General features: G+C 38.5%; 1 protein-coding gene across 12 annotated transcripts in view; it reads right to left on the bottom strand.

The window, feature by feature from the left end:
* Positions 1 to 103: 103 nt before the first annotated feature.
* The window catches only part of LOC140492018 (transcription factor 7-like 2), a 240,016-nt gene continuing 212,289 nt past the window's right edge, over positions 104 to 27,830 (bottom strand). For 2 of the 12 annotated variants that reach the window (XM_072590626.1, XM_072590628.1), the window contains 5 exons: positions 27,097 to 27,204; positions 26,890 to 26,952; positions 20,464 to 20,512; positions 16,213 to 16,285; positions 104 to 3,143 (listed from right to left, as the gene is read on the bottom strand). In XM_072590626.1, the coding sequence (XP_072446727.1) occupies positions 2,834 to 3,143; positions 16,213 to 16,285; positions 20,464 to 20,512; positions 26,890 to 26,952; positions 27,097 to 27,204 (603 nt within the window). In that variant the 3' untranslated portion in view covers positions 104 to 2,833. Of the gene's footprint in view, positions 3,144 to 15,562; positions 15,637 to 16,212; positions 16,286 to 20,463; positions 20,513 to 26,889; positions 26,953 to 27,096; positions 27,205 to 27,830 lie in introns of those variants that run through there. The other 10 variants (XM_072590627.1, XM_072590629.1, XM_072590630.1 and 7 more) reach the window with 9 other exon arrangements.

Raw genomic sequence — 27,830 nt, 5'->3', positions numbered from 1 at the left:
TTCCTCTCAAACTTCTGTCATAAGGTGTTTGACAAAAATGTAAACATATGTGAAGGAATGAAGAAGCATGGAAATCAGTCAAGAAATCTATCCATGCTGCAAATTTCAACCAAAATATTTTTTTTATTTTTTTCAGCAAATAGTACAGTTTTCAATGACTTAATAATCTTTTCTGCTTACTTACAATTTTTGGTTATTATCAACATGGATGTGACCATGTGTTACTGGCATTTTGATTGAACTGTAAATACGTTGTTGAAGGGGATACATCTATGTCCCTGAAAGCAGTTTTCTACAAAAATGCAAACAAATCTTGTGTGAATAAAAAGATGCTGACAAGGTTTTGTTGCTCTCTTGTCACTGAGGGTGAAACAATATTCAATCAGAAATATGAAATATTACACTGTTATAAAACCCTGTCTATATTTCTACTTTTATATTTCCCCCTAAAAATATAACTCAAAAATATTACAACAGCCTGAAATACACACACAGAAAAGCAAAAGCGAGTTTCATATTTATATTTTTTTTGTTTTCGAATTTTTTATACAAATAGGCAAGAAAATGAAATAATAACAATAAAACTATGCGATTGTTTGAACATTTCAGGGCTTCATAAAAGTAACATCCAGGTCAAATATTGACCTCATTTATCTGTTTGACAGTATAAATGCTAGTTTTTAACTGCCTGCAAAGCAGTCTTTTATTAACAATGGAAAGACCCATCAACCAATGTAATATACATAGAAAGCAATTATTATTTAAAATAAATGTTTTCATATGCTATACTTCAAACAAAAATATCTTTATTGACTCATTTTACTCTTCACTTAGTTTATATATAAACTTTAACATGTGGAAAGGGGGAGAAATTGGACAAGTGTCAGGCTTGGGTCCAAATCTGGAGCTCATTCGCTTTCCCATAAGGACTGCTACATTAAATGAGATCTAGCAAATTCCACAGTGGTGCTATAATTTAACTTCATATACCTATTGTTTGGTGCAAGCTGTAGGGTAAAGCTCTCCTTTCCAACAAAATGCTATAATCTGAACTTAAGGAAAGAAACCCCTGTGAATTAGTATGACACTGTTATTTCTCAATAGTTCTCTTTACCAATAGAACCTCATCTAAGAACAACATAACATTTTTACCATATAATTTGATGTGCCCTTCCCTTGTGCAGCTGATTAGCTGAAGGAGTTATTGAAGGAAAAGCAAAAGATTCCTCTGAGCTGAGTAGGTACAGATGGGGGAGAACTGACTCCCCTAAAATGATGTAAGATTCTTCACGGAGAGAGGAAAGCATCAATTATGTAACCCTATGAGATCTCCCATTTTCTAACTGAGCCAGTTCATCCCTGGTGATAAGGCTGGAGGGTTCTGATGTCATGCTTCTCTTCAACAGTACCAGCCTTGGCACACAGCATGTTGGGGAAAGGAGGAACAAACTGTTGGATATTCACTGTTGCTGACTATCATGCAAATTAATATATCTGAATTTCACTTAGAAGGGTGGATTTTAGCAGGTTGGGACAATTCCAGAGCCCCTTTTCCAAATTTAATTAACAATCATAGGCATTGAGTTACTGAGATGGGTCACCTCCCTTCTACTAACCCTCCTATTTTAAACCTTGAGGCTTTATTCACTGGAGATTTTTTATTTGATGACCACACAGCAAAGATTTACAAATTTAATGGGACAGTATGTAGCTGTGGAAGTAATGCATCCAAAATTCATAATTAACAAAAAAAAATCCTAATTTACTGAACTTAAATAAAAATTAGAAACCAGAAGCTCAAACAAAAACAATATTTGTAGGTCCATCAAGTTGCATCACATTTCAATAGTAAACTTCTAAATGTTAAGAAATATAAAAAGTAATCAAGTTAGATGCTGTCAATCTCTAGTCTAGGCATTACAAAAATGGTCAGCAGAAATTAGGTACAGTCTTGTCCACTATAATATCAAAGCTTGTTATCTCCCTGTTGTCTTGTTCAATATCATATTTAGTGAAGGGAATATATACCCTGTTGCTGAGTGTAAATGGGAGCTGGGATCATACCCTAAACTAACAAAACCATTTGGAGAAAGTAGCATCTATATTCACCTTTCCTTAAAGGGTAATTATTAATAAGTCCTGTCTATAAAGAAATAATGCTCCTTAGACAAATTGCAGCTACATAAGATTTTATGGTTCATAGGACTGATATAAACTAATGCTTATTAAACTGACCTAGGTTAGTGCTGAAAACACCAAATTAGACAGCTCTTGGTTTCAGGGAGAGATTCTGAAGTTTTCCTTTCAGTGCTAATTACTGAAAGATTTCCATGGTTGGATGAATTTATAAGCTCCAAATATGTAAACTTCTTCCATTGCTAAAGGAGGAGAAAAGAAACAGCATACTCCGCCACAGAAAAGTGTGAAGGAGTAATGTGTTTATTTATATTGGTATATACAAAGATAAACAGGGGCCCCAGATAAAAGTGCTAACTATGAAATAGCCTGTTTTTTTTGGTTAAATGACTATAAATAAACTGTTTGATTATTACAATAGTTTTTGAACTCAATCACAGATGGAACAATCATGATAAAGACCGACAGGAACGCTTAAATGACAACTTGTTTCTATTGTCCAATGTTCCTCGCTGGATAATTTTGAAAGAGCAGAATCAGATTTTGTTGTGTGTCTTGATAGGATGTAAAAATTCAGAATGCTTGTTCTTTGAATGTACACTACACTGGTTGGGCCTGGTTAGAGGCATCATGGAATCTCCCCACTCAAGTGCTGGGATGCTACTATTCAATTAGTCAGCATGGTTGAAGTTGCCCATTATCTTGTCATTGCATGCTGATTTGGGATGTTCAGTAAAGCACTATTATATAGATGAGAGTCCAGTGTAGAGGGTATAGAAAGTCCAGTTAGATTTGTGTTAGGCTGGGAATGAGCAGAGAAAGAGACTGTATTTGGCTGTGCTGGTTGCGCTATGTCTGTAGAGTTAGCAAGCGTGGCTGAAGTTTCTGCTGAAGGTTGGAGTGCATTAGAAGGAGGGGAAGGACAGTCCATCACACTTCCATCTGAAGAAACTGGGCTGGAGCACCTGGCTTCTCCTTGCAAGTATCGAATGCACTTCTTTTTCTTCCTAAGGACAGTGAAAGAGTTGCATGTAAGTAACTTATAAATATTTTTATCTTTAAATAGCAAATTAATATTGACTTCTCATGACTTAGATTTACCTGTCCATTGAAGAAGCAATGACATAAGACAGCATAAAAGTTTATTAGTAAATCATTGGTGCCACAACAACTTGTGTTACAAATATTTTTCTACAATTTTCTCAAATCGTGACTTCCGAATACCAGCCACTCCATTCAGATAAGACGCTATCTTATGGGGGAGGAAAAATGAATAAAGAGTCATTCAAATTTGTTCTCAAGAACTTCCTGTTGTTTGGTTTGAGGCTGAATTAGTATCAAGAGAATTTAGGTTACCTTCTAAAAGTCTGGTATTGGTTGTAGTACGTAGCTGAGACCCAAAATGGAAAAAGTGGCTATTGACAAAAGATTATATGATTGTGTACATTAGATTTTAAAATAATGACAAAAAGTATGGAACTTAGGATTAATAAAATAGCATTTTGAAATGTGAACTCAAGAATGGTATTAATGACAAAAGGATAGAGTTTTAACTTGATCAAGGCAATGATTTTTAAATCAGATATCTCTTCTATCACTACAGACATGCATGTAGGACACGTGATTGTCGGCTTTCAATAACGCTATTTTGAAACCAGCCAATGGAAGGTTTCACAAGGCAGTTTTTGCAAACTGATTTCCCACACCATTTTTCCTATCTTGATTCCTCTTGAAAATGACAGTCTCTGAGATTCAAAAGGAATCGAATGGTTGGGAATTTTGTGAGAAATCTACCTATCTCACCAAGTTACTGTTACATGTTAAAGTTCTGATGTTTGGTAAGAACATATAATGGTCAATCCTCAGCATTTTTATTGATTTTTTTTTACCTGTGCTCTATCATAGTGCACAGTAATAGAAGATCACATTTTCTCCCATCAGATTTTCTGGTTAAAACTTCTCAAAAAGTAATAGTTAATAAGTGGTTAACAGTGATTTTAAAATTCTGGATTAGTGCTGCTGGAAGAGCACAGCAGTTCAGGCAGCATCCAAGGAGCTTCGAAATCAACATTTCGGACAAAAGCTCAGTGATTTTAAAAATCCATCGTAAAATCTTTTAAAAATTTGAAAATGTTTGCTATGATTTCAATTTCATTTTTTGGAGACTTGCGTTTTGTAAGATATGTCAATGCTCAGAATAGAACAGATTTTCACTCTATCAATGGTACCAGCAGGAAACCCTAAGGTTGTTTTGTGATTGTTTAAACACCAAAAACTAAAAGGCTAAACTGCCAGCATAGGTTTTACTTTTGATAAAATGTATAAGTACACCAAAACTGTAGCATTTCAGACTCTGCAGCCATTAAAATTAATCTTGGGTTTGTATTTCATAATTTCAAGGCATATGTGTCAACAATATGTCATAATCACGATGCTGAAAGCTTAACTCTCACAGTAACAGCATGATGTTTTATTTGTCATACCAGCCATACTTCAAAACTTAAGAAAGGACTGAACCAGAAAGTAAGTATCAGTTTACCCTTTAAGCCCACTCCTTCCAGAAACCAAGTACAGCTTAACTGATTAAATCTGACAATGTCATGCCCGTTTCTCCACAGTTAAGAGCAGATTTTGTGGTGTAGGCTCATGCTAGTAGAAATTGGACTGCAACAACCTCAAAATCAGCACAGGCCATTTGTAGCCAGCTGAGAATGAGAACATTCATTCCCAAGTACAAAGGCTAGCTTTCAGCCCAGCTATAAGAAGCAAAAGGAAACACTATACCTCAACATAGTTTGATTTCAAACAAAGAGACATACATTTGAAAGTGGGAAATAAATTCCTAGGCAGTTACACAAGTAACTACTGTACTTACCATCATGCTCATTCTGAAATAACATTTGAAATGATTTTCTAAGATACAACACTTTCACAATTAATATATCTAAAGTAGATGCAACACTACACTTCACTATATTTTAGCCACCACAGTGGTTAGCAATTAGGGACTTTATATATGATTTTACAGAAATGAGTTAATACAAAAGCACAGAGTTCTGCTGAATGCTGAGTTCCTGGCCATGACATCTAACATGTCTACTGAGCTCCAGAATCCTTATGACTCTACCAAAACCTTACTATGGCTGTAAGTTATTATAGTTGTTATGAATTATTACTGCTAGGAACCATCAAACATTATACAATGTCTGGCAATTAAAAAGAAGTTGCTAATCATGGAAGGTAACACACAATTAGTTCAATATAAAATATATGTGTATGAATTATGATGGCTAAGTGGGTAAATGTACCACAGAACTTTGGTACCATGCCGTACCAACAAGACAGATGAAGTTCAAGCCCTGATTAATGTTGGGTTTGTGGAGTTTGGCTGGTTTAATGGTAGAGCTGAAGTAGGACGACTGGCCTCAGTATGTCTGGACGAAAGAAGGAAATGTCAGGAGTGACATTTCTGATCACTAATGTGTGGTCCTAGCTGGAAAGTGTCAATTATGGAGGAAGGGCTCGAACTAGTCTGAGATTCTCTTTATGATTGAATGATCCATCAACATTCATCACCTTGGTTCACATTTCAAGAAGAACAATTTCTTCAAGATGATCAGAAACTGCATTAATTTATAAGATCAACATCATGACTTAGGCAAAGAAATTGAGAAATTGGGAAAATGAATGAATAAAAGCCATCAAGGGCGGGGGGTGGGTTATGGGGGGGAATGGTAAACCATAAAACTAATCTAATAAAATAGCATGCAAACAAAAGCCTGTCTACGTAAAATTTAGTGTCGCATTTGACCTTGTGTTAAGCTTCTGACTCCATTTCCAGCCATCACCAAAGCACCCTTCCATTTTTGTAACTTTGACGTAGTCCCTGTCCTAGCTCTTCTGCTACAGTAGCCATCATTCATGCTTTTCTTACTGTAGTCATGACCATTCCTGTGTGCTCCTGACTGGTCTCCCAAATTCCCTATCCATAAACTTGAGGTTATCCGATGTACTGCTGCCTTTGTCTTAACTTGTCCTTTTTCCCCAATCAACTCTATGTCAGCTCCTAGTCAAGCAACTTGTTTACTTTAAAATTGTCATTCTGATTTGCAAATTCTTCCATGAGTTAGCTCTTTCCTATCTCTCTAATCTCCTCCAAGTCCACAACCCTGCAAAATATCTGTATTTCACTAATTCTGGTCATTTTAATAATTCCACTACCGGTGGCATGCCCAAGCCCAAGCTTTGGAGTATCTTCCTTATTTATTCTCTTTCACTCTACTTCACTTTCCACTTTAAAACTCTCCTTAAAACACATTTCTTAGGCCAGAATTTTGGTCATCTAATCTAATATCGCCTCAGGATAGCTCGGTGGCAGACTTTGTTTTATAATGTTCATATGATGCATCTTGGGAAATTTTATTATCTTAAAGGGGCTACATAAATGAAAGTTATATTTGTTGTTACAATCGAATGAAATAATTCAAATGGATTGCACAGCAAATAGGAGTGGTACATTTCAAATGTTGGTTTTCAGTTGAAATGAATTGTACCAGAAGCGGTGTTGTGTTGTTCTATTTATGTATTAGGTGGCTCAGTAGTTAGCACTGCTGTCAAGGACCCTGGTTTGATTCCAGGCTCAGACCACTGTCTGTGTGGAATTTGTACGTTCGCCCCGTGTCTGCGTGGGTTTCCTCCAGGTGCTCCCACAGTCCAAAGATAAGCAGGTTAGGTGAATTGGCCATGCTAAATTGCTCATAGTGTTCAAAGATATATAGGTTGGACGCATTAGTCAGGGGAATTGTAGAGTAATAGGGTAGGTGAATGGGTCTGCGTGCGATACTCTTCGCAAGGTCGGTGTGGACTTGTTGGGCCAAATGGCCTGTTTCCACACTGTTGGGATTCTATGATTCTATGATAAACACTTATTAAACAATTATTCTTAAAGAAGCGGAATTAAATATATTCTATGTAAAATGTATAAAGCTGAATTTTGCCAGAAATCGGCTCAGTGTTAATTTTGGGCAAGTTTCACCGATGCTTCTTTCTGTGAGCCTTAGCAAAATTTCTCACGTTATTCTCTGAAATTTGCCTCATTACGTACACACCACTCCTCTATATCCCCCTGCTCATCCTAAGTTCCCTCTTGGTGCATGTGGAAGTACTTGCCACTGCTGCGATCTCCCAGAATTCTTGCACTGAAGCCATTTTTAAAGCACAGCTATGTACCTGGCCAAGGCTTCAAGCCAGCAGTTGTCCTTCACTGTGCACATAGTGGGAGGGGAGCCAAAAAGGAATACTTCCCAGGACACATTAGTGGCATAGCTGACACTTCATTGCAAATACAAGTTTACTTTTGTAAATATATTGATATTTAAGAACCAAGCTACCTGGGTAGCCTGGCTTTAGCCTCATCCTGTTTCAGAACCCTCTCTAAGGGAGTGTTGCTTTCTCCCCCCAGAGCTTAGTCACGCCAACCACTATGCCACACTGTTCACCCATCAAAGCTAGATTGCTTGTGACCATCGGTGATAATCCTTCCCACAGTACCCATGTCCACTTTAATCTCCCTGCATTATACATTGAGTTTCCTCCCTGCACAGCTATTATCCCCTCTGTATCCCATCATGATGCTTTCAATCCCAATATCCCTACCACAGTAGTGGCTCCTTCTAAACCCAGGACTGATTGTGGCACAATGACATGAAAGGACAGCCTGACTTGACTGACCAGACCCATGACTGATCTCTGCAGATGCCTGACTAATTTACCATGATTGGTTGCACTGCGTCTGCAGGATTTATGTGGCCTGCTCTCTAGAATGGAATGGTATGAACCCCCTGACCTTGACCACCTCAAGTGGCTGACTAACTGTGCCCAAGTCCCTTTTGAAATTGACTAACTATACTGGGATCCCCGGACTGAATTCAAGAACTTTTGCACATAACCAAGTGGAAGGGTATATTGTTAGTCTAAAACTGGTTACTCCCAGTGACTACATTTTCAATTGTGACTTTTGACTCAGTAAATATGCTTAAGTCAATAAAATCTGCAATACTTGTTGTGTACACAAATAAGTAATCTAATAAGATGATCAGAATAATACATCCTTTTTGAAATAAGTGTCTTTGAATGTTGTCTAAATTGTGCATTTCTGGTTGTCTTGAACACAGCGATTGTTCATTGTAAAACAAAAAGGCTTGTTTGGGCATTTGAAAAGATATTAAGATCCAATATTTAACATGATCATGGGGTAAAAACAGCTCGTATTTGTCAATTACTCCCCATGAAACTGACAGAAACGTTTGGAGTCTGCGAAAATGGAATGACGCAGATATAGAAAGGTTGCTATCAATGATTCTATGTTCCTCCAAAGGATGCGTTGTTAATTGCTATCAATGGGAAATCTTTGAACTGGTGAAAACTCTCATTATCAATGAACTAGGTCTTGGAAAAAAAAATGACCCATTGTTGATTGAAGGGTAACTCGGTGCTGAATTGCACAAAGTTCATAATTACTGACAAATATACTGGCTCGGAAAAGCTAATATTATATGTCGGATGTTGACCATTTTTTTCAAATGATTTAATAATCATTTTTGTAAAGTTTATTTAACTTTAGTTTAACTTTTATGTTAATCCAATCATACTTTATCTCACAGTCTGAAACTTGAAAAGCAATTTGGTGCTTTTAACTTCCTGCTTAGTTGTTAGTGAGAAGATTTTGAATTGACTGGCTGCTTACTCTTGCTAAGCGACATCATTGCAGCTGAATACTTGGAGGTAGCTTGACTTGATGCCAGATTTAAACTGCCACTGGGAAAGGGGAATGCACACTACAGAAATTGTTAGATATTTATGTGCATTTAAAAAAAAATTTTAAGCCAGCAGGAAGCGTAGTTTTTGAAGCAATGATTGTTAATAGGCTGCACACCTTTCATTTATTTCATTCCAAGAGAACCATTATATAGTGATCAGGAATCGGAATCTTATATATGATTTTGATTCCCCTAATACAAAGACAATAATGCCGATTACATTGCCTATCCTTGCTTCCTGAGCTTTGATAATTTCACAATAATCAGATCATAAATGTTGTTTCTTCCTGGTCTTTTGTCTACTGTCATTATTTCCCTCTCAAATCACTTTACAATGTCACGGTAACCCTGCTGTAGTTAGGCGTGCAGCTGTTTTCTTCTGAAATGATACTAAATCATATCACATTTCTAAAGAGATGGAATTTAATACCCTCCCCCATGTCAAGTTTGGTAGTTGGAGAATCTTTAATCTGGTGATTGCCAATTTCCCACCTCCACCCTGATTAAGTCTGTGGCATGAAGATCCATGGACAGCCTTCCCACTCCATTTCCAATTGAGGGCCGTACATGGGCAATTCATTGTAATGACCACTTGGGGGCCTCATCATGCTGCTGCTGGAATTGGTAGGCAGGGTGTTCGCCATGCAGGAAGCATGACAAGGATCCTGGGAGTGAGGGGAATTCCTTGAGGTGGGGTTGGGGGTGATGTTGTGGGGTGCAGATTTGGTTCCTTTTAAATGAGCTACAGGTTTTCACTTTTACTGCCAAACTGGGCACTGAATTCCAGACACCAACCACCTTCTCGGTGAAAAAGCTTTTCCTTCAGACCTTCTCTAATTCTTCAACTAATAATTTCAAATCAGTGCTCCCTGGTAATGTACCTTGCTAATAGGAAAAACTAGTCTTCTCCATTTACCTTATGCAAGCCCCTCATTTGTACATCTCAATTAGGGTCACTCTTCCGCCTCCACTGTTCTAAGGAAAGCTACCCCAGCCTATCTAATCGTTCCTCAACACTGCAAGTTTTAAACATCGGTAACTTTCCTGTAAATGTCCTCTGTAGTGTCTCTAAAGCAATTATGTCCTTCCTGTATTGTGATGACCAGAATTGTACACAAATTTTCAGCCATGGCTTAACCAGTATCTTATATAGTTCCAGCATTACATCTTTTGTATTCAATACTTTGTCTAATGAAGGAAAGAATCCCATATGCCTCATTTAATGACCTTTATTTTCCTATCTGCTACCTTCAGAGACCTGTGGATGTGCACTTCAAGATTTCTCACCCCCCCTCTAACCCTCTTAATATCCTCCTGTTTATTATGTATTCTTTTGCTTTGTTTGGTTTTCCCCACATGCATAAACCTTGTACTTCTCCAGATTGAAATCCATTTACCACTGTTCCACTCATTCAATCAACACGATCTCATCATGTAACTGGCAATCATCCTCTTCCCCATCAACTAACTGACTAATTTTGTGTCATAGAACATAGAACGTTACAGTGCAGTACAGGCCCTTCGGCCCGTGATGTCGCACCAACCTGTGATATTAATCTGATGCCCATCTAACCTACACCGTTCCATTATTATCCACATCTATGTCCAATGCCCATTTAAATGCCTTTAACATCGGCAAGTCTACTACTGTTGCAGGCAGGCTGTTCCATGCCCCTACTATTCTCTGTATAAAGAAGCTACCCCTGATATCTGTCCCCACAATTTAAAGCTATATCCCCTTGAGTTATCCTTCACCATCTAAGGAAATAGGCTCTCACTGTCCATCATATCTAACCCTCTGATTATCTTATACATCTCGATTAAGTCACCTCTCAACCTTCTTCTCTCCAGTGAAAACAAGCTTCAGTTCCCTCAGCCTTTCCTCGTAAGACCTTCCTTCCATACCAGGCAATTTCCTAGTAAATCACCTCTGAACCCTTTCCAAAGCTTCCACATGCTTCCTGTAATGCGGTGACGAGAACTGTACACAATACTCCAGGTGCGGCCTTACCAGTGTCTTGTACAGCTGAAGCATGATCTCATGCTCCAAAACTCAATCCTCCTACCAATCAATGGCAACACACCTAATGCCTTCTTAACAACCCTATCAATGTGGGTGGCAACTGGACACCGAGATCTCTCTATTCAACTACACTGCCAAGAATTTTACCATTAGCCCAGTACTCTGCATTCCTGTTACTTCTACCAAAGTGAACTACCTCACACTTTTCCGCATTAAACTATATCTACCACTTCTCAGCCCAGCTCTGCATCTTATCTATGGCCCTCTATAACCCACAACACCCTTTGGCACTATCCACAATTCTGCCTACCTTAATATCATCCGCAAATTTACTAACCCATCCTTCTACGCCCACATCCAGGTCATTTATAAAAATGACAAACAGCAATGGCCCCAAAACAGATCCTTGCAGCACACCACTGGTAATGGAGCTCTAGGATGAACATTTCCCATTAACTACCTACTCCTGTCTTATTTCAGCTAGCCAATTTCTGATCCAAACCACTAAATCACCTTCAATCCCAAAACTCCGTTTTTTGTGGAATAGCCTACTGTGTGGATCTTATCAAATGCCTTATTAAAGTTCATATAGACCACATCAACCGCTTTACCTTAATTCATCTGTTTTGTTACCTTCTTGAAGAACTCAATAAGGTTAGTTAGGCACAACCTACCCCTCATAAAACTGTGTTGACCCTAATCAAATTATTCCTTTCCAGATGATTACAAATTCTATCTCTTATAACCCTTTCCAACACCTTACCCACAACTGAAGTGAGGCTCACTGGCCTATAATTACCAGGGTTGTCCCGACTCCCCTTTTTGAACAAGGAACAACATTTGCTACCCTCCAGTCTTCTGGCACTACTCCTGTCGGCAATGCTGACATAAAGATCAAAACCAAAAGCTCTGCAATCTCCTCCCTGGTTTCCCAGAGAATCCGAGGATAAATCCCATCTGGCCCAGGGGTCTTATCTATTTTCAGATCTTCCAAAATCGCTTAAACCTCCTCTTTGTCCACCACAATCCCATCTAATTTAATAGCCTGTATCTCAGTATTCTCACTAACATTGCTCTTTTCCAATGTGAATACTGTGGATTTCCCAATCTTGCCTCCCACAATTGGATCTGTGTAATTAATATACACCAGTAACAGTAGGGACAAAATGCCAAGTACTGTGGAACACCTATGGGAACCATTTTCATTTCACAAAAGTGTAGGTTGACCATTACCCTTTTATTTCCTGTCACTTAGCTAATTTTAAATCCAACTAGCCATATGCTCCTGTATCCAATGGGTTTTATTTTTTCTGACCAGTATGCTATGCGGCACCCTATCAAATATCTTATTAAAATTCATGCAAAGTCCACTGCAATACCTTTATCAATTCTTCTTGTTCCTGCCTCAAACACTGCAAATTAGTATGATGCAAACCTCATTTAACAAAACCATGCTGACAAACCCTGATTAATCCATGCCTTTTCAAGAAAGAGTTGATCCTATTAATATTGATTTTCTTACCTTACCATAGGTAAGGTAGTCAGACCTATATCATATAGCCTATGATTGAGTGAGGATTGGAAAATGATCCTCAGATCATCCGTGTTTTCCTACCTGGCTTTCTTTAACAGGATACAATTTATTCAGCATTAGAGGTTTATGATCAGCCATGATCATATTGAATGACAGAACAAGCTCGAAGGGCTGAATAGCCTACCCCTTTTCTATTTTTCTATGTTTCTGTGCTACTAGAGGAGTACCACAGGCATTAATGATGGAGCCTCAACTACTTACAATCTACTTCAAAATCTTGGTTGAAGGGACTGAATGTAAATTTGTTGATGACAATAAAGATAGATAGGAAAATAACATGTCAACAGTACATAAAAAGGTCTACTGAGGGATTTAGATAGGCTAATTGAGCGGGCAAAGGTTTGGCAGAAACAGTATAAGAGAAAATGTGCAATTATCCACTTTGACAGCTGGAAAAGTTACATACATACATTTGAATAGAGAGATGCTTTCAAACCCAATGTACAGAGTTATCTGGGTGTCCTGGTATATGAATCATAAAGATACTATGCAGATATTGCTACTGATTAGGAAGGCAAATGGAATTTTGCTATTTACTGTAAGGGAAATACAGTATTAAAATAGGGAGACTTTGCTGCAGCTGTGCAGTGCCTTGGTGAGATTGCATTAAGTATTGTGTAAAGTTTTGGTCTCCCCGCCTAAGAAAGAATGTAATTGCAATAGAAGCAGTTCTGAGTAGATTGCTGGAATGAAGAGGTTATCTTATGAAGGAAGTTATGAAGAAATATATAAGATCCTGAGGAAACTTGGCAAGTTGGATGCTGAGATGACTTTTTTCCCCTTGTAAGGGAGTCTAGACAGGTGGGGGAGAAATTCAAGGGATTCCCATTTAAGACTGAGATAAGGAGATAAGGTGTTTTGTTTCTCTCAGAGGGTCAACTGATAGTAGAATTCTCTTCCCTGGCCAGCAAAGGAGACTTGATCATTGAAATCAGGGAATAATTTTTCACCAAAGATAGAGAAAATATGGAATTTTCTTCTCCCAAACTATGTTAGCCTAAGATGAAAAGATAAATATAATTAATGCACAGAGCAGTCAGGTTTCAATTCAATAGTGGAACAGGTTTGAAAAGGCTGGACATGTATGTGGCCACACATTGTACCACAGACATCACAAATGATTATTGATATTGTGGAAATTTAGGGCTGAATTTTCATCTGAGCTTGAGAAAATCCAACTGGTGCATCTTCATAGTTCAATGCACAATTAGTCCATGTCTCTTTCACCCAGGGATTGGATGTGAAGTGCATATTGTGAGCAAAACTACAATGCTTTACAATGTGAATGCAAAGGAGTGCTGTAGCAGCACATCAATTAGCAGCACTGCTCCCAGCATTAAACAGAGACCCCTAAATCTCACTCAATTCACCCATGTCAATCCATACCATTTCAAAATTTCTTGCACCACCTCACATTCTCCTAATCTGCTCACAAACCTCATACCACCTTGTGCATCCTCGGATTCCCCTGTGCCATCAATGGAAGACAGCAGTTTTAAACCTTTTGTTTCCTACCTTCATAAACAGGCATATTTTTTAAAACAGCCAGAACAGTCCAATCAAATCAGATCATAAAAGCTTAATAGCAAAGGATATTTTTAAAAAAGTTTTATATTATGGCACTATCTCAATTGGAAACTCACTATAATCCATGTAAACAATTGCACAATAGTGTTCAAGGTAAGGGTAAATTTACCTTTGTACGACACACTCTGACAATGTATCTCTGCATTACAACTCATTTACAATACAGCACCTTATAGTGACATTTGAAAGTGTCTAAAACTTTTACACTTACCTTTTAGAATGTCCAGACTCCTCCCCAGTCTTACCATTTTCATCACAAACTGTCAAACCTGTTGTGCTATTAATGGACTTTCAAGACCTAACGCTTGCAGAAGATCATTCTGTGCATGAGGAAATCCAATTTTTGTTCTCCATTTATAAGGGGAAACCTGACCTAGGTGGAGACTGCTTGGGAGGAACACATGTGTGTTTTGCACACTAAGCATTCCTGATTTGCAGAAAATGCCAGGGAAAATGGTGCGGAGTCTTGAATCTGAAGGAAAATTGGATTTCATCCAAAAAAGCGCAAGGTTTTTTATTTGCGCACCAAATCATGCCTCTGGAGTCAGCAAAGGTTTGCTGCACATAATGTGTGATGTTCCCTACTCACTTAAACTTAAAGAGAAAAAACTTTACAATAATCATTCATAGACACCTAGACAGTTACACAGCTGTTGAAAGATTTTAAATATATTTTTAACTGTCATATCATAAGGAGAACAGTAACAATGCCTGACTACTTAACATAAAATGTTTCTCCTGGAATGGAAATGAAAGAGCAGAAAGGTACCATTGCTACCTGAGATGAAAAGAATGAATACGATGAATAGCATGCTATCCTTCCACAAAAAAACGCAATTGCTTTTCCTATTTGACTGAAGCTCCAGTAGATTTCCGTGAAGAGAGAATTGTATTTATATGAACAGGTTTTTTTAAAATGGGTGTTAAATACATTCCTCACATGTTAAGCTCCTACCTTCTAGATCTAGTCCTATAAATTTGTTAATTTATTTAAAATGGTCCATTTTCCCTTCCATCTTCACACCACTCCTAAACAGTGCCATCTGACTCCATGGTGAGACTGTCAACAATTACATTGAAGGAAGGTCATCATCGTGAGAACTTCTTTGGCAAACCCTTTTCTTTCCTACTTGTTTGCAAGAACAGGTCCTGTGACCTAATTTGTTATCAATATCGAGTTAGCATTTGAGCACAATGTCACCATGATGGAATTGACATGGATGGATCTCTTCTAACTTACATCACTTCTCCCACTTAAACAAGAAAATGGTGTGCCAAATGCTGTCTCCATAAAGGTGACCTTCTTCGATGAAGCCTCTACAGAACAGGTAAGAGAAGTTTTGTCAAAAAATTGTTATTATAAAAAAAATGTCAAGCCCGTTAAAGATAGAGTAATTATGGGTACCTGCAGAGGAGGCACCGCATCTATTGCAGATCAAGTTCGAACAATGGGCGACACATCATTGCGGTGTTTGAATCTGTTAGTGTGAAGTAAACAAAAACAACAATAGAGGAACACAATTTTTAAAAGAAATGGCGTTAGTATGCAATCCAGGTCAGCCAGAGAAGCAACCGCAGCTCCACACAGAATATTCAACCAGGAGAGAGAATATGGGCTTCAAAGAGATTGCATTGCTTTTTCATATGTTGCAGGCCCTTTTAGACTGTTTCTCAAAACTATTAATTTGTTTGAACAAGAGACTCTGCCCTAAAGAAGGTACCTGGCACAACACTTTTTGAAAGGTGAATTGAAATAATATACAATAGTATGGCCACAAAATCAAGATGGTGGCAGAGTTCTGTGGTATTGTGGTTCTTAGCTCTTCTGTCTTGAATGTAATTTGCTTAAAATGCCTTGAAGTGGTGCAGCAAATTTAAAAGGCAGGTGAGCTTATCATTGTCCCCAACACAGGCCTTATGTAATACTGCCTCTGAAATATTTGCATTCGATTTGGTATCGGCTGTGCTTTATCTGCAGGTCCTGCAAATCTGAAAGTAGAGGCACCTGGCAAGAAGAATGGCTAAAGCAGAGTGTTAGGCAACAAAATACACACCTGCAAGGGCCGCACCAGTCTGTCCGTTGGTCAAGGCCAAAGCGTGCCCGGCATTTCTTAGGAGAGCTTGGATCTGAACAAATAAAACAAAAAGAAACAAAAAAAAAGCAGAACATGTGGCAAGGATGGGCAAGGAAGGCATGAAAAAATGATAGAAAAAAAAAGCAAAGAAAAGCAATAGATGTTATAGCAACTGTTACAATAATTGAACAAAGTTATTTGACACAACAGAGTCAATTTGAAGGTTGTTTTAGTAAGGCATACATTTTACTTATTAAGCAGAGTGCATGTGCTTTTTACTACATATAAAGATGCTGAATTAAACAAACACAAAAGGTGTTATGAAATTAATATTAAAAAAAAGAGGAAAGCAAAAAACCTCCATGTTTGCAGAGAGGATGCTACAGTATTCAGATAAAGCAGAGTTTTGCTAGAATGAAGGAAATCACTCAAAGCTGAAACTAACCCTTCAAAACTGGCCACCTCCCGACTGTCATGAGAAATTGTTAAATCGATATGTGTCTTGGTGCTTCAGTGTGTAAATGTCTGGCAGGCACTGACTCATACAATGTAGGAATATCTCAGGTTTGATAGCTAGCCTGCCAATCTTGGGCAGGAAGAGTGGTACAACTTGTAGGGCAATGAATGAAAGGAATAAACTTGGCTGCACTGTCTAGATTAATTGCTTCTCGGAAAATAAATAGATTTGAACATCAGACAGGGAGTGGTCAGACTGAGATACACATGTTCGCATGATCTGAAACAAAGCAGGTTAACATAAAGAACTGCCACTTGAGTGAGATGTAATGTAATGTCATTTTTTGACAAAAGGGCAAAATTGGAATGAAGAAGTAATGCTAACAAAATTGAGTTCTATTTCTTGTAAATGGATTCTTCCAGAAAAAAAAAGGAATGTCTTTCATTATTCAAAATGTGAATGTAGCCCGCTGACAATATTAACGCTTTACCAATTCTTCTAACACCCGTGACATTCTGATTTCTCATTAATTCTATTAGTGGTTGATAAAATCATAAGTAAGCAGAAGAGTAGGCCATTCGACTCCGTTAACCTGCTTCACCATTCAACAAGGTCAAGTCTGATCTGACTGTGTCCTTAAATCCACTTTCCTGCCTGCTCTTTATAACAACACTCCCTCGTCATTAGAAGAATTGTCTGACTCAGCCTTGAATATACTCAATGACGAGCCTCCACTATGGAAAAGATTTTCCAAAGACTAATGATTGTCTGAGAGAAAAAGAATCCTCTTCACCTTAAATGGGAGACCCTTATTTTGAAGGTATTCCCTGAAACCTATTCAAAATGACAGCTGCAGAATTGTCTGTTGTATACTTGGAAGAACAGTGACAGTGTTTTTAAAATCTTCCTGTACATCTTTTCTTCTCCTATTTTATCGTAATTATATGTACTTCAGACTATATGGCTACCTTGTTAGGATTTTTCAGGTTTTAAACGATCTCTGAAAGAAAGAACAGCTTGCGCATGCAGTTCATTCTAACTGGAAAAATTGCACATGCAGCCTAATTTTATAAATGGAAATGTTTAGTAAGACTAAAAACAAAATAAAATAGCAATATGAGCCAAACCACAAATACCAAAGAAGCCGAGCAACAACCTTGCTTCTTTTTGAAGTGTCATTTTCTATATTCATCAAATCCTGGCCATCAAAGTTCGATCAATGATTTCGGAGAACTGGGTAATATTATCTTAAAAGGCCGAATTAAATGTGTGAGTGGTGCTTGCTTTTTATTGATGAGAGTATTTTCATCATGAAGACCTTCCTTCATTTTTGGAGAGAGGCTTAACAGCAGGATTGATTTTTCTTTCTAACAGTGTGTATTTGCTATTATTTGTCCCTGTTCCTTCCATTTTCTGTGGACTTGCCTGTGTGTGTATACTTGTGCTTTAGCGATCCTTTGGCTGTAAATATTCTTGTTCATGAATCCATGGGGATATATTCATTTCAAAAAGTAGGCGTCCTTGGGTTGCTGAAGCTATGTGCCTCATTTTTATGTTTCATGTTGAAACTAACTCTGCTCTGCTGGGTTCCTGACCCTTGGAAAATCCGGTTCCATAGGGAGAGAAAGTTCGTTGAATCAAGGAGGTAGCACCTTTTTCCTTACCACTTGATATAGCATACCTGCATCATAAAACACTTGTGATCTGAACCTACACCCCACCTAACCTTCTGAACCTGCTCCTGGAACCTTACTGAGGAGTCTGTCTCATAATTTCCATTAGGTCTCTCACCTTCCCTCTTCCATCCCATGTGGACAGAAACCTCCCACTATCCCCCATCAATCCAAGCTCTGATTTATCTGGTCCTGTATTTCTCACCTGACTGGGAGCTTTGGCTGAAATCCAGCTCACAAACCCATCAGTGATATCACATGCGAGGGTGAAGGGGAGCTGCAATGTCCGAGTTTCCTACACCCTACTGGGGGTCTCCCTTTCATCTGCTAACACCCACCCTAACTGACTGTATTGGATCAAAAGGTTAAAGTCCTCCTTCCACACATAGAACACAGAACTTAAAACATGACAGCGCAGTACAGGCCCTTCGGCCCTCGATGTTGCACTGACTTGTGAAGCCAATCTGAAGCCCATCTAACCTACACTATTCCATTCTCATCCATATGTTTATCCAATTACCATTTAAATGCCCTTAACGTTGGCAAGTCTACAACTGCTTCTTTGTGCGTATTGCATGATTGAATGTTTGCATTTTGTGTTGTGCCTGTTTGTTTGTGTGTGCCTGTCTCTAACTGTGTGGGACTGTTCATCCTGTGTTCGCCTGTGCAAGGTTTAACATTGTGAGAAGTCTCAGCACCACAGGTGCTTTTTAAAGCTTTCTTCTTTCATTTTAGAGGCAGAGTCTCTTTTTCAATTTTGGTTTTCTGTCTGAAAAGTTTGTTTAGAGGTACATTGTAATACTTTTACTGTTCTTGAAAGAACCCACAGGATTTCTGAACAAGCTCTGCTTATAATTTTCAGAAGATTACTCCCACCACGCCCCTCACTGATGAACAAATAAAACCGTTTGCAAATGGCATCCCCTCAAGTTACATATACCAAATAAATCTAAATATTCTAAAACAGGGAATTATAGAAGACAGTCAAATTTAGTCCCTTGGGGTATATAGTAATCAAATACAAAGACACTGAATATTTCTGTGTCAAAGCACAAGTTAAGTGAACATTCATGATGAGGCCTTTTGTCAAAGATGCACCACCGAAAAACTTAAATCATCTTGAAATGTTTTATCACGACGGAGATGATACACAGCCCTTCTGGCTTATTTGTATTTTCAAAAAGGAAGAAAAGTTATCCAGATATTTATGGGGCTGGGGGAGTTGGATATTGAGTTTTCCTTGGGTAGAACGTAGAATGAAAATTAAGGGGTAAAGACCGTACAGATGCAATTAAGCTCAGCTGAATCCCCTTCCATTTTTGAAAGGTGAGCTTCAATAAGATGTGAAATCCTCTTCATTCAGGTTTCTTTCTGTGCTCCATCCAGATGACACTTTACATCAGGCATAAGGACATATATTAACCCTCTGCCACCTTCAAAAGCGCAGAGTGCCCTAGTAAAAGTTCTGTAATAAATCAATGCAGGGGTTGATGCTACAACATAGTGATAACCAATTCTCTTTCTCACTCTCAGATCAGAGCAGCCATTGTCCTTTGAAACAGCGACATATGCATCTTTCAACTCTTGCTAGAATGATCACAAGAAGTTAAAACCTTAAAATAAAGCTTCCTACGTAAACCATGTAATGATTATCTTACAAAGAACCCAAACACTTTGGAGCTTATTTCAAGTCTGTCACATTTTTATGTGTTCAAAATATAGGCAAATAGTTCAAATGAACTTCAGTGATTTATAATTTCAGAATATACTTGCCCTTCTTTAGCACTGGATGGACCCGTAGAAAACTCCTATTTGCTGCATGTTACTGCAAATGCATTTTACGTCTGTTGTAGTGTAGTTATGGTATGCATTAGCAAATTGGTCTGAAATTCTACAGGCTGCTATTTTAATGAAGGCCTTAAACATTAGTGAAATGGTTGACTTGTTTGATAAAATGAAAGTTTAAGAAATATCCTTAATACAATAGCTTGGTAATACTGCATACTGCGATTCATCCCATGATTTCATGTTACGGTTGAATGAGATGCACAGTCATAGGTGAACAACAAACACAAGTTATGACATGAAAAATCTCCATACCTGGATCAGAGTCTTGCTGTTTTTCTCTTTTCCTTCTTTTCTTTTTACCCTACAATAAATAATTTCCAACATAATCAAGTCTATTTATCGAAGACACAAGATATTAAACATTTCTAGTCTTTTGGGCATTCTTAAAAACTGCTTATTGTTTTTATTAATGGCAATGCTCTCATTTTGTAGGAGTACTCCAGAGCATCAAGGATAGCTTAGACTTTCCTGACCTGGATTCGAATCTTCCTGAACTGTCCACTCTGCAGCCTTGAGATTCTCCCTAGGAAAGCTTATGATAGATTCAATAATGTGCTGTTACTCTATCCAGCTTAGATTAGATTACTTACAGTGTGGAAACAGGTCCTTTGGCCCAACAAATCCACACCGACCCGCCAAAGCACAACCCATTCCCCTACATTTACCCCTTCAGCTAACACTGAATTTAGCATGGCCAATTCACCTAACCTGCACATTTTTGGACTGTGGGAGGAAACCGGAGCATCTGGAAGAAACCCGCGCAGACACAGGGAGAATGTGCAAACTCCACATAGTCAGTTGCCTGAGGCGGAGCTTATATGTTATAAAGCAAAATGAGGGACCATATACTAAAGAATAACAACATTAATTTTAAAACATTGATGTGAGTATTCAAAGAGAATAAAGAAAATAAAAATGATCCTTTATTTTATATGAAGCATATTTATTCATCAAAACATTAAGGAAAATTAAGCATTGAAATATGGTTAGTCCGTAGATGTACATAAGGAAGTTCAGGGCAGCAAAAGGATTTCTCTAAAAAAGGAAGGGAAGATGAAATGTCATATCACCCATGGCACTCTTGTACACGTCTTAACTTCCAACTGAAATGGTACAATCTTATGAACAGCCTGCCCCTCTCTCAGACAGAAATAGTGCAGTTGACGGGGAGAGGAACTTTAATATAACGTCGAAAGAAGCAAAATATGTTTTTTTAAAGAAAAGCTGACTGTGCAAGTGAGGAATATATATATATATATATATATACACAAATTTGGTCTTTTGGCATTTATAGCTAACCTTTGAAATTATAACATGAGCTCTTTGTGGTTTCTCCGAAGGCGGAACATTTCGTCACTATAGTGTGCTTTGTTAGTGTGGGACCCACTGTACTTCCTTTCTGATGTAAGGACCAGGAAACATAACCTAGATTCCAGTTTCGCACTCAGGTCTCACCAGATGCCAGGAGCATCAGCACAAAGAAAAGTCTAGGAACGAAACATTAGAAGCCTGAAAAAATTTGCAAAGGCAATTCAATAATTCCCATTAGCTAGTAGGATGGAAGGGGAAGGAGGCAGGCTACTTGCCAGTTTCCATTTAAAAAGAACAAACAGATGCAAGTGTTTGATCTTTATCCTATCAGACCATTCCTCCTAAATAAAATGTGGTGCTTTACAGTACAAGAAATGTCTGTGAATTCAAACTAAAAGCTGATAACTTACAAGTCCCCATTTTCCGATATTATATTTTAAGAAAAGATCAACATTGAAGATGGCCTTTTTTATGACTGAACAGAAAATTTTATTAGTTTCCTGTATCAGATTTCCTATCAGTGGATTGTGACTACAGAATTAAGCTTTCTGCTTTTTGGAATGTATTTACTCCCATGGATATGTGTGTGTGTTGGAATTTAGCACTAGCCATGTCTATTTGGAGATACATAAAGAATTGGGTTAGTGGGTGTTAATTTTAAGACTGGGAAACTAAAAGTTTAATTCCAGATTGGATATTCATGTGTGATATAGAGGCTTTCCCACTGTGGTTTACGACATTGTCTAGACTTCCCCAGAATATTCTATTGCAACTGATTTTAGGCATTGCTTATTCCAAATTTTTAAATTTGATTTTCCTTGCTAAAATTTCCCCTTCTTTGCCTTTATGTCCTGACCTCATTACATCTTTCATTGTCTATATCTCTATCGGATCTTAATCAAGTATCTGTCAGTCATGTGTCTACCGTGATGTCAGGCTAGTAAAGTAGAATGGACCATGGGCTCAATCTTGTCAATATCAACTCTCTGCACATGTGTACATACATACATCTATGATCACATGCATACACAAATACCTACACATGCATACACCTTCAACAGGAATCAGTGGATGCAATCCAGAGTGGGTGAACAGACTGATTTTCTCCTCCTATCTTGGAAGTGTGACTGACTACTGCAGCATTCTGACTGCTATCAGTTAGTTCAGCAGAGATATAGGGATCAAGCATTCTATCTTACATACTGTTTTTGTGATATCCATTTTAGTAAGAGCTGTGATGTGTAGTACTGTCAGCACGCTCAATGTTCCTGGTACAGATTGCCTTTAAAAAGATTGTTCTTGCTTTGTTTTGAACAAATTTAGTAAGATTTGTGATTGCCTGATAGTTATTGAAGGCTATTTATGGTGCCACATAAAGGGCTATTGTGCAAATGGAAAATCATATTATAGGAGGTGACATATTGGCCTGTACAGAAGCTGGTTGGCAGAAAAGAAACAGCATGCATAAATGGGTCTTTTTCAGATTGGCAGGATGTAACAAGTGGAGTCCGACAGCCTCTGAGCCAGATTCTCAACTTTTTTATGAATTATTTCAATGACTTAGATGAAGGGAACAAAGACATGGTAGCTAAATTTGCAGATGACACCAAGATAGGTAGGAAAGTACATTGTGTAGATAATATAACAAGGGTGTCGACCCACGTAGATAGTTGCAGTGCAGAAATCTGCCAGATAGAGTATAAAGTAGGAAAACGTGAATTTGTTGACTTTGTCAGAAGAATTAAAATTATTACTTAAATATTATTATGTATTATTAAATAGAGACTAATTGCAGAATTCTGAGGTGTAGATGGATCTACATGTTCTAGTATATGTATCATAATAAGTTAGTATGCAAGTACAGCATGCGATTAAGAAGGTTCAACAATGTTAGGACTTGGGGCACCTTCTCCCATGCCCTTACCTCAATCCCCACACATCAGGCTTTGTTATCATATGGTCTGCTCTTACACATGACTAATTGTTAGCCACGAATAGTCATTAGCAGCCATTCATTCTCTCAGGCTGACCATTATCCACTTCTTTGTCTGTCCAACTGCTCTTCTCTCTCTGTTTGGCTCTATCTCCACTCATTATTCCCTCCCCCAACCCTAAAAAGCAACTTTTTTCTAGCAACCATCAGTTCTGAAGAAGGGTCACTGGGCCCAAAATGTTAAGTCTGATTCCTTTACATAGATGCTGCCAGGCCTGCTGAGATTTTCCAGCAATTTCTGTTTTTTTTCTGATTTCCAGCATCCACAGTTCTGATAAGAGACATACAGCATGGAAACAATCCCTTTCACCCAACTAGTCCATGCCAACCATGTTCCCAAACTAAACTAGTCCCACTTCCCTGGGTTTAGCCTGTATCGCTCCAAAGCTTTCCGATTCACGTACTTATCTTTTAAATATTGTAACTAGATCTGCATCCACCACTTCTTCAGGCAGTTCATTCTACACAAGAACAGTGTGGCAGGGATGGCATGGTGGCTCAGTGATTAGCACTGCTGCCTCACAGCATCAGGGAGCCCCTGGGTTTGATTCCCGCCTCAGGTGACTATCTACGTGGTGTTTGCATATTCTCCCCGTGTCTGTGCAGGTTTTGTCCGGGTGCTCTGGTTGCCTCCCACAATCCAAAGATGTGCAGGTCAGGTGAATTGGCCATGCTAAATTGCCCATTGTGTTAGTGCATTAGTCAGGGGTAAATATAGGGTAGGGGAATGGGTCTGGGTGGGTTACTCTTCAGAGGGTTGGTGTGGACTTATTGTGTCAAATGGCCTGTTTCCATACTGTAGGGAATTGAATCAAATCTATAAACCACTCCATATAAATAAAGTTGTCCTTTTTAAAGCTTCTCTTCTCACCTTAAAAATATGTCCCCTAGTTTTGAATTTCCCCCACTCCGAGGGTAAACACCCTTACTATTCACCTAATCTATGCACCTCATGATTTTATAAAGTTCTTTAAGGTCTCCAGTGAAAAATAATGTCCCAGCCCATCCAGCCTATTTTTATAACTCAAACCCTCCAATCCCAGAACTGTACACAGTACCCTAGTAGAGGCCTCACCTTTGCACAACCTCAACATGACGTCCCAATATCTAGACTCAAAGGTCTGAGCAATGACAGCAAGTGCGCTAAATGCTTTCTTAACCACCCTGTCAACCTGTTACACAATTTTAAAGAATTATGTACGTGAACCTCAAGGTCTCACAGTTTTACAACACTACTTTGGCTCTACACTATAAGCCCTGCCCTGTTTGTTTTACAAAAATGCAATTCCCTGCATTTATTCAAATTAACTCCATCCTATGACTCTTCAGCACATTGATCCAAATCCATTGATCGGTTTTTTGATTAAGAAGGTTGTTGGGATGCTATCCATACTATAAGAGGAATTGAACATAAAAGGAAAGATATTATGCTTCAGCTATACAAAGCATTGGTTAGATCACATCTCAAATATAGAATTGTGTGCAGTTTTGGTCTCTGTCCTTAAGGGAAGGTATAAATACACTGAAGGTGGTTCATAGTAGGTTTCCTTTGATACTTGGAATGATTGAGATTTGATTGAAGTTATAAGATTCTCAATGGTTTTGAAAAGATGGAGAAAGGATGTTTCCTTTTGTGGGTAAGTCCAGAACTATTGTTTAAAAGTTTTAAGGCAGAGATCTTTTTTTGTTCTCCGAGAGGACTGTGTGACTTTGGAAGGCTGAAGAAGCAGAAACCATGAATATTTTTAAGACAGTGGTAGACAGGTCCTTGCTAGTCACTGGGGAATCAAAGATGATTGAAGGTAAATGGGAATGTGGCATTCAAAACACAAACTGATCATCCATAATCTTACTGAACAGTGCGGCAGACTTGATGGGCCAAGTGGCCTATTTCAAATTGGTGTGAAATGAAATGGAATTGAGAGGTTTAGATGGTATCATATACTATGAGAAATGCTTAAAATTTACTCTAATGATTACTGCAATCTCTGTGCTTATTTAATGCTGTGGGGTGACACAATGGCTCAGTGGTTAGCACTGCTACTTCACGGTGCCAGGGACCTGGATTTGATTCCAGCCTATGGCAACTGTTTGCGTGGAGTTTGCATATTTCCCAGTGTCTGCTTGGGTTTCCTCTGGATGCTCCAGTTTCCTCTCACAGTTCAAAGATGTGCAGGTTAGGTGAATTGGCCATGCTAAATTGCCCATAGTGTTCTGGGATGTGTAGGTTAGGTGTATTAGTCGGGGATAAAGGTAGGGGAATGAATTTGGGTGGGATACGTTTTGGTGGGTTGGTGTGGACTTGTTCGGCTGAAGAACCTGTTTCCACACTGTAGGCATTCTATACATTTAGGTCAGATGTGAATGGAGAAAACATCATTGGAATTACAAGTAATCCTGCCTACTTCCAGTCAGTGATATGCTAAAGTAATGACCTTCTTACACTATAGTTTGTCTGAAAACTGTTGGATATCTTCATGCAATATAATGACTCATTTTCTATTCCTGTAATTCTTTCCAATAACCCTTTTCAGGTTTTCATATTGCATTCCTTTTACCCTGCCATTCCCAATCATATTTTGGCTTCACTTTGCAAGACATAAGATCAATACAGGTGACTTGTTACTTGATCTTTGAAATACTAACAAACCTCCCTGAAAAAATACTACAAAACCTCTGGGTTTGACTGCATTCTACAATAATCAAAGGTATGGATCAGAATGCCCCAGACTGGTCATTGCTGACTTCAATCGAGCCATTAAAGGGTGTTTTTACTGAGCTAAGTATACCTTGCTAAAGAAGGGGAGTATTAGCCGGAGTTTCTGCTGCTGAACACTGTTTAATGACTTGGGTGGGAAATTCACATGTGTGTGCACTGGGTGAAAAATGGATTTGACTTAGATGCCCTTTTCAATCAAATACTTTGCCAAAACTCCCTATCTAATTCCACTCATGAAGACTGGCTTTATGACCGAGGTATACTGGCATCTCTGGGGACTATGTTGTAGGTTATAGGCAAGAAAGGGGCAGAAAAGTATACTGATTACAGAAAATCCTATAAATAATAATTTTGTGAGGAAGGAACAATGCAGTACACAGAAGTTGTCAAACAAAATGTGCCCTGAATTTCTAGAATGCAGAGCCAGCTAACAATCTACAGCCAATCACCAATATGAATACTGTGCCTGCTGGTAAGGTTGGTACAAGTAGCGTCAGTGCCTTAAAAGATAGGAGGTAAAATACCAGCCAATTTCACGCTTTTAGTTGTTAGATAGTTGACTTTGGTTAGAAAGTGTGTATGGGTGAAGAGAGGATCAAGCTTAGAAATGATGTCCTCTCCATGGTTAAATAACCTGCTGAACTTGCTGACTTGCCTCACGTGAAGAATAGCCACTTGGTAAGGCACTGAGGGCTCCCGACACCCGTGGGGTCACCACCTTCAGATGAGGAGAAAAGGGGGAGAAAATTGGGGAAAATGTAGATGGTGCTATTCCAGAAAATTCCACTGTCCAGTCTGATTAGAATCAGCTGCTTTCTACTATTAAATATTAATAATAATTGGTTTATAAAAGTCAACTTACATAGTTATCCCTGGCAGACCAGCCTGGATAAAGTTGCATGTGTAGTTGTCGTTCTTTCCTTGCCAATTCATAGTACTTTGCCTGTTCTTCACGGGAGAGAGCATGCCACTGTACAAATAAAAATACAACCATGTAGGATTTAGCAAAGTGTCTTATTTTCACTGAAGGGCCATTATCCCATTTATAATTTTTTTTCCCCTGGTGCCAAGATGGAAGTTGCATTGTGGAAGGCATTCTTGCCCCCTCCTTATCCCCTTGACTTATCACAGTAGCATTCAGATCCCAGAATTTTTAGCTATTCAAGGAAAATGAGCTGTCTTCAAAGGCCATCAGAAATAACTTGCCCATTCACTACGATCATCCCACGGATAATGTAATGATGCCCGAGATGAATCACACTAATACCGAATCAGATACAGCCAGGCTCCTATAAATCTCGTGTAGGAAAGTGAAAACTGCTGTAGTCCCAGAGGAAGAGAGGCTGCTCTTTCTCATCGAAGAGAAACAACTGGTGGTTAGTTTAATTTGAGGGTCACCGTGCCTCAATGTGAAAGGTGAGGCTGAAAAGGGGAATCTTCATGGTGACCACAGTCAGTGCAGGAATTGAACCCATGCTGTGGGTGTCACTCTGCATTATAAGCCAACCATCCAGCTCTCAAGTAGGCAAGTGGAACAGAATACACAATTTATTTCTTCACTTAGTACTTTCTGAATCCTGAAACCACAGGCACTTA

The sequence above is a fragment of the Chiloscyllium punctatum genome, chromosome 20 (genome assembly GCF_047496795.1).
Source record: "Chiloscyllium punctatum isolate Juve2018m chromosome 20, sChiPun1.3, whole genome shotgun sequence".
In the NCBI taxonomy this organism is placed as follows: domain Eukaryota; kingdom Metazoa; phylum Chordata; class Chondrichthyes; order Orectolobiformes; family Hemiscylliidae; genus Chiloscyllium; species Chiloscyllium punctatum.
The sequence above is the reverse complement of the archived record's forward strand: the minus strand, read 5'-3'. Positions and strand labels throughout refer to the sequence as shown.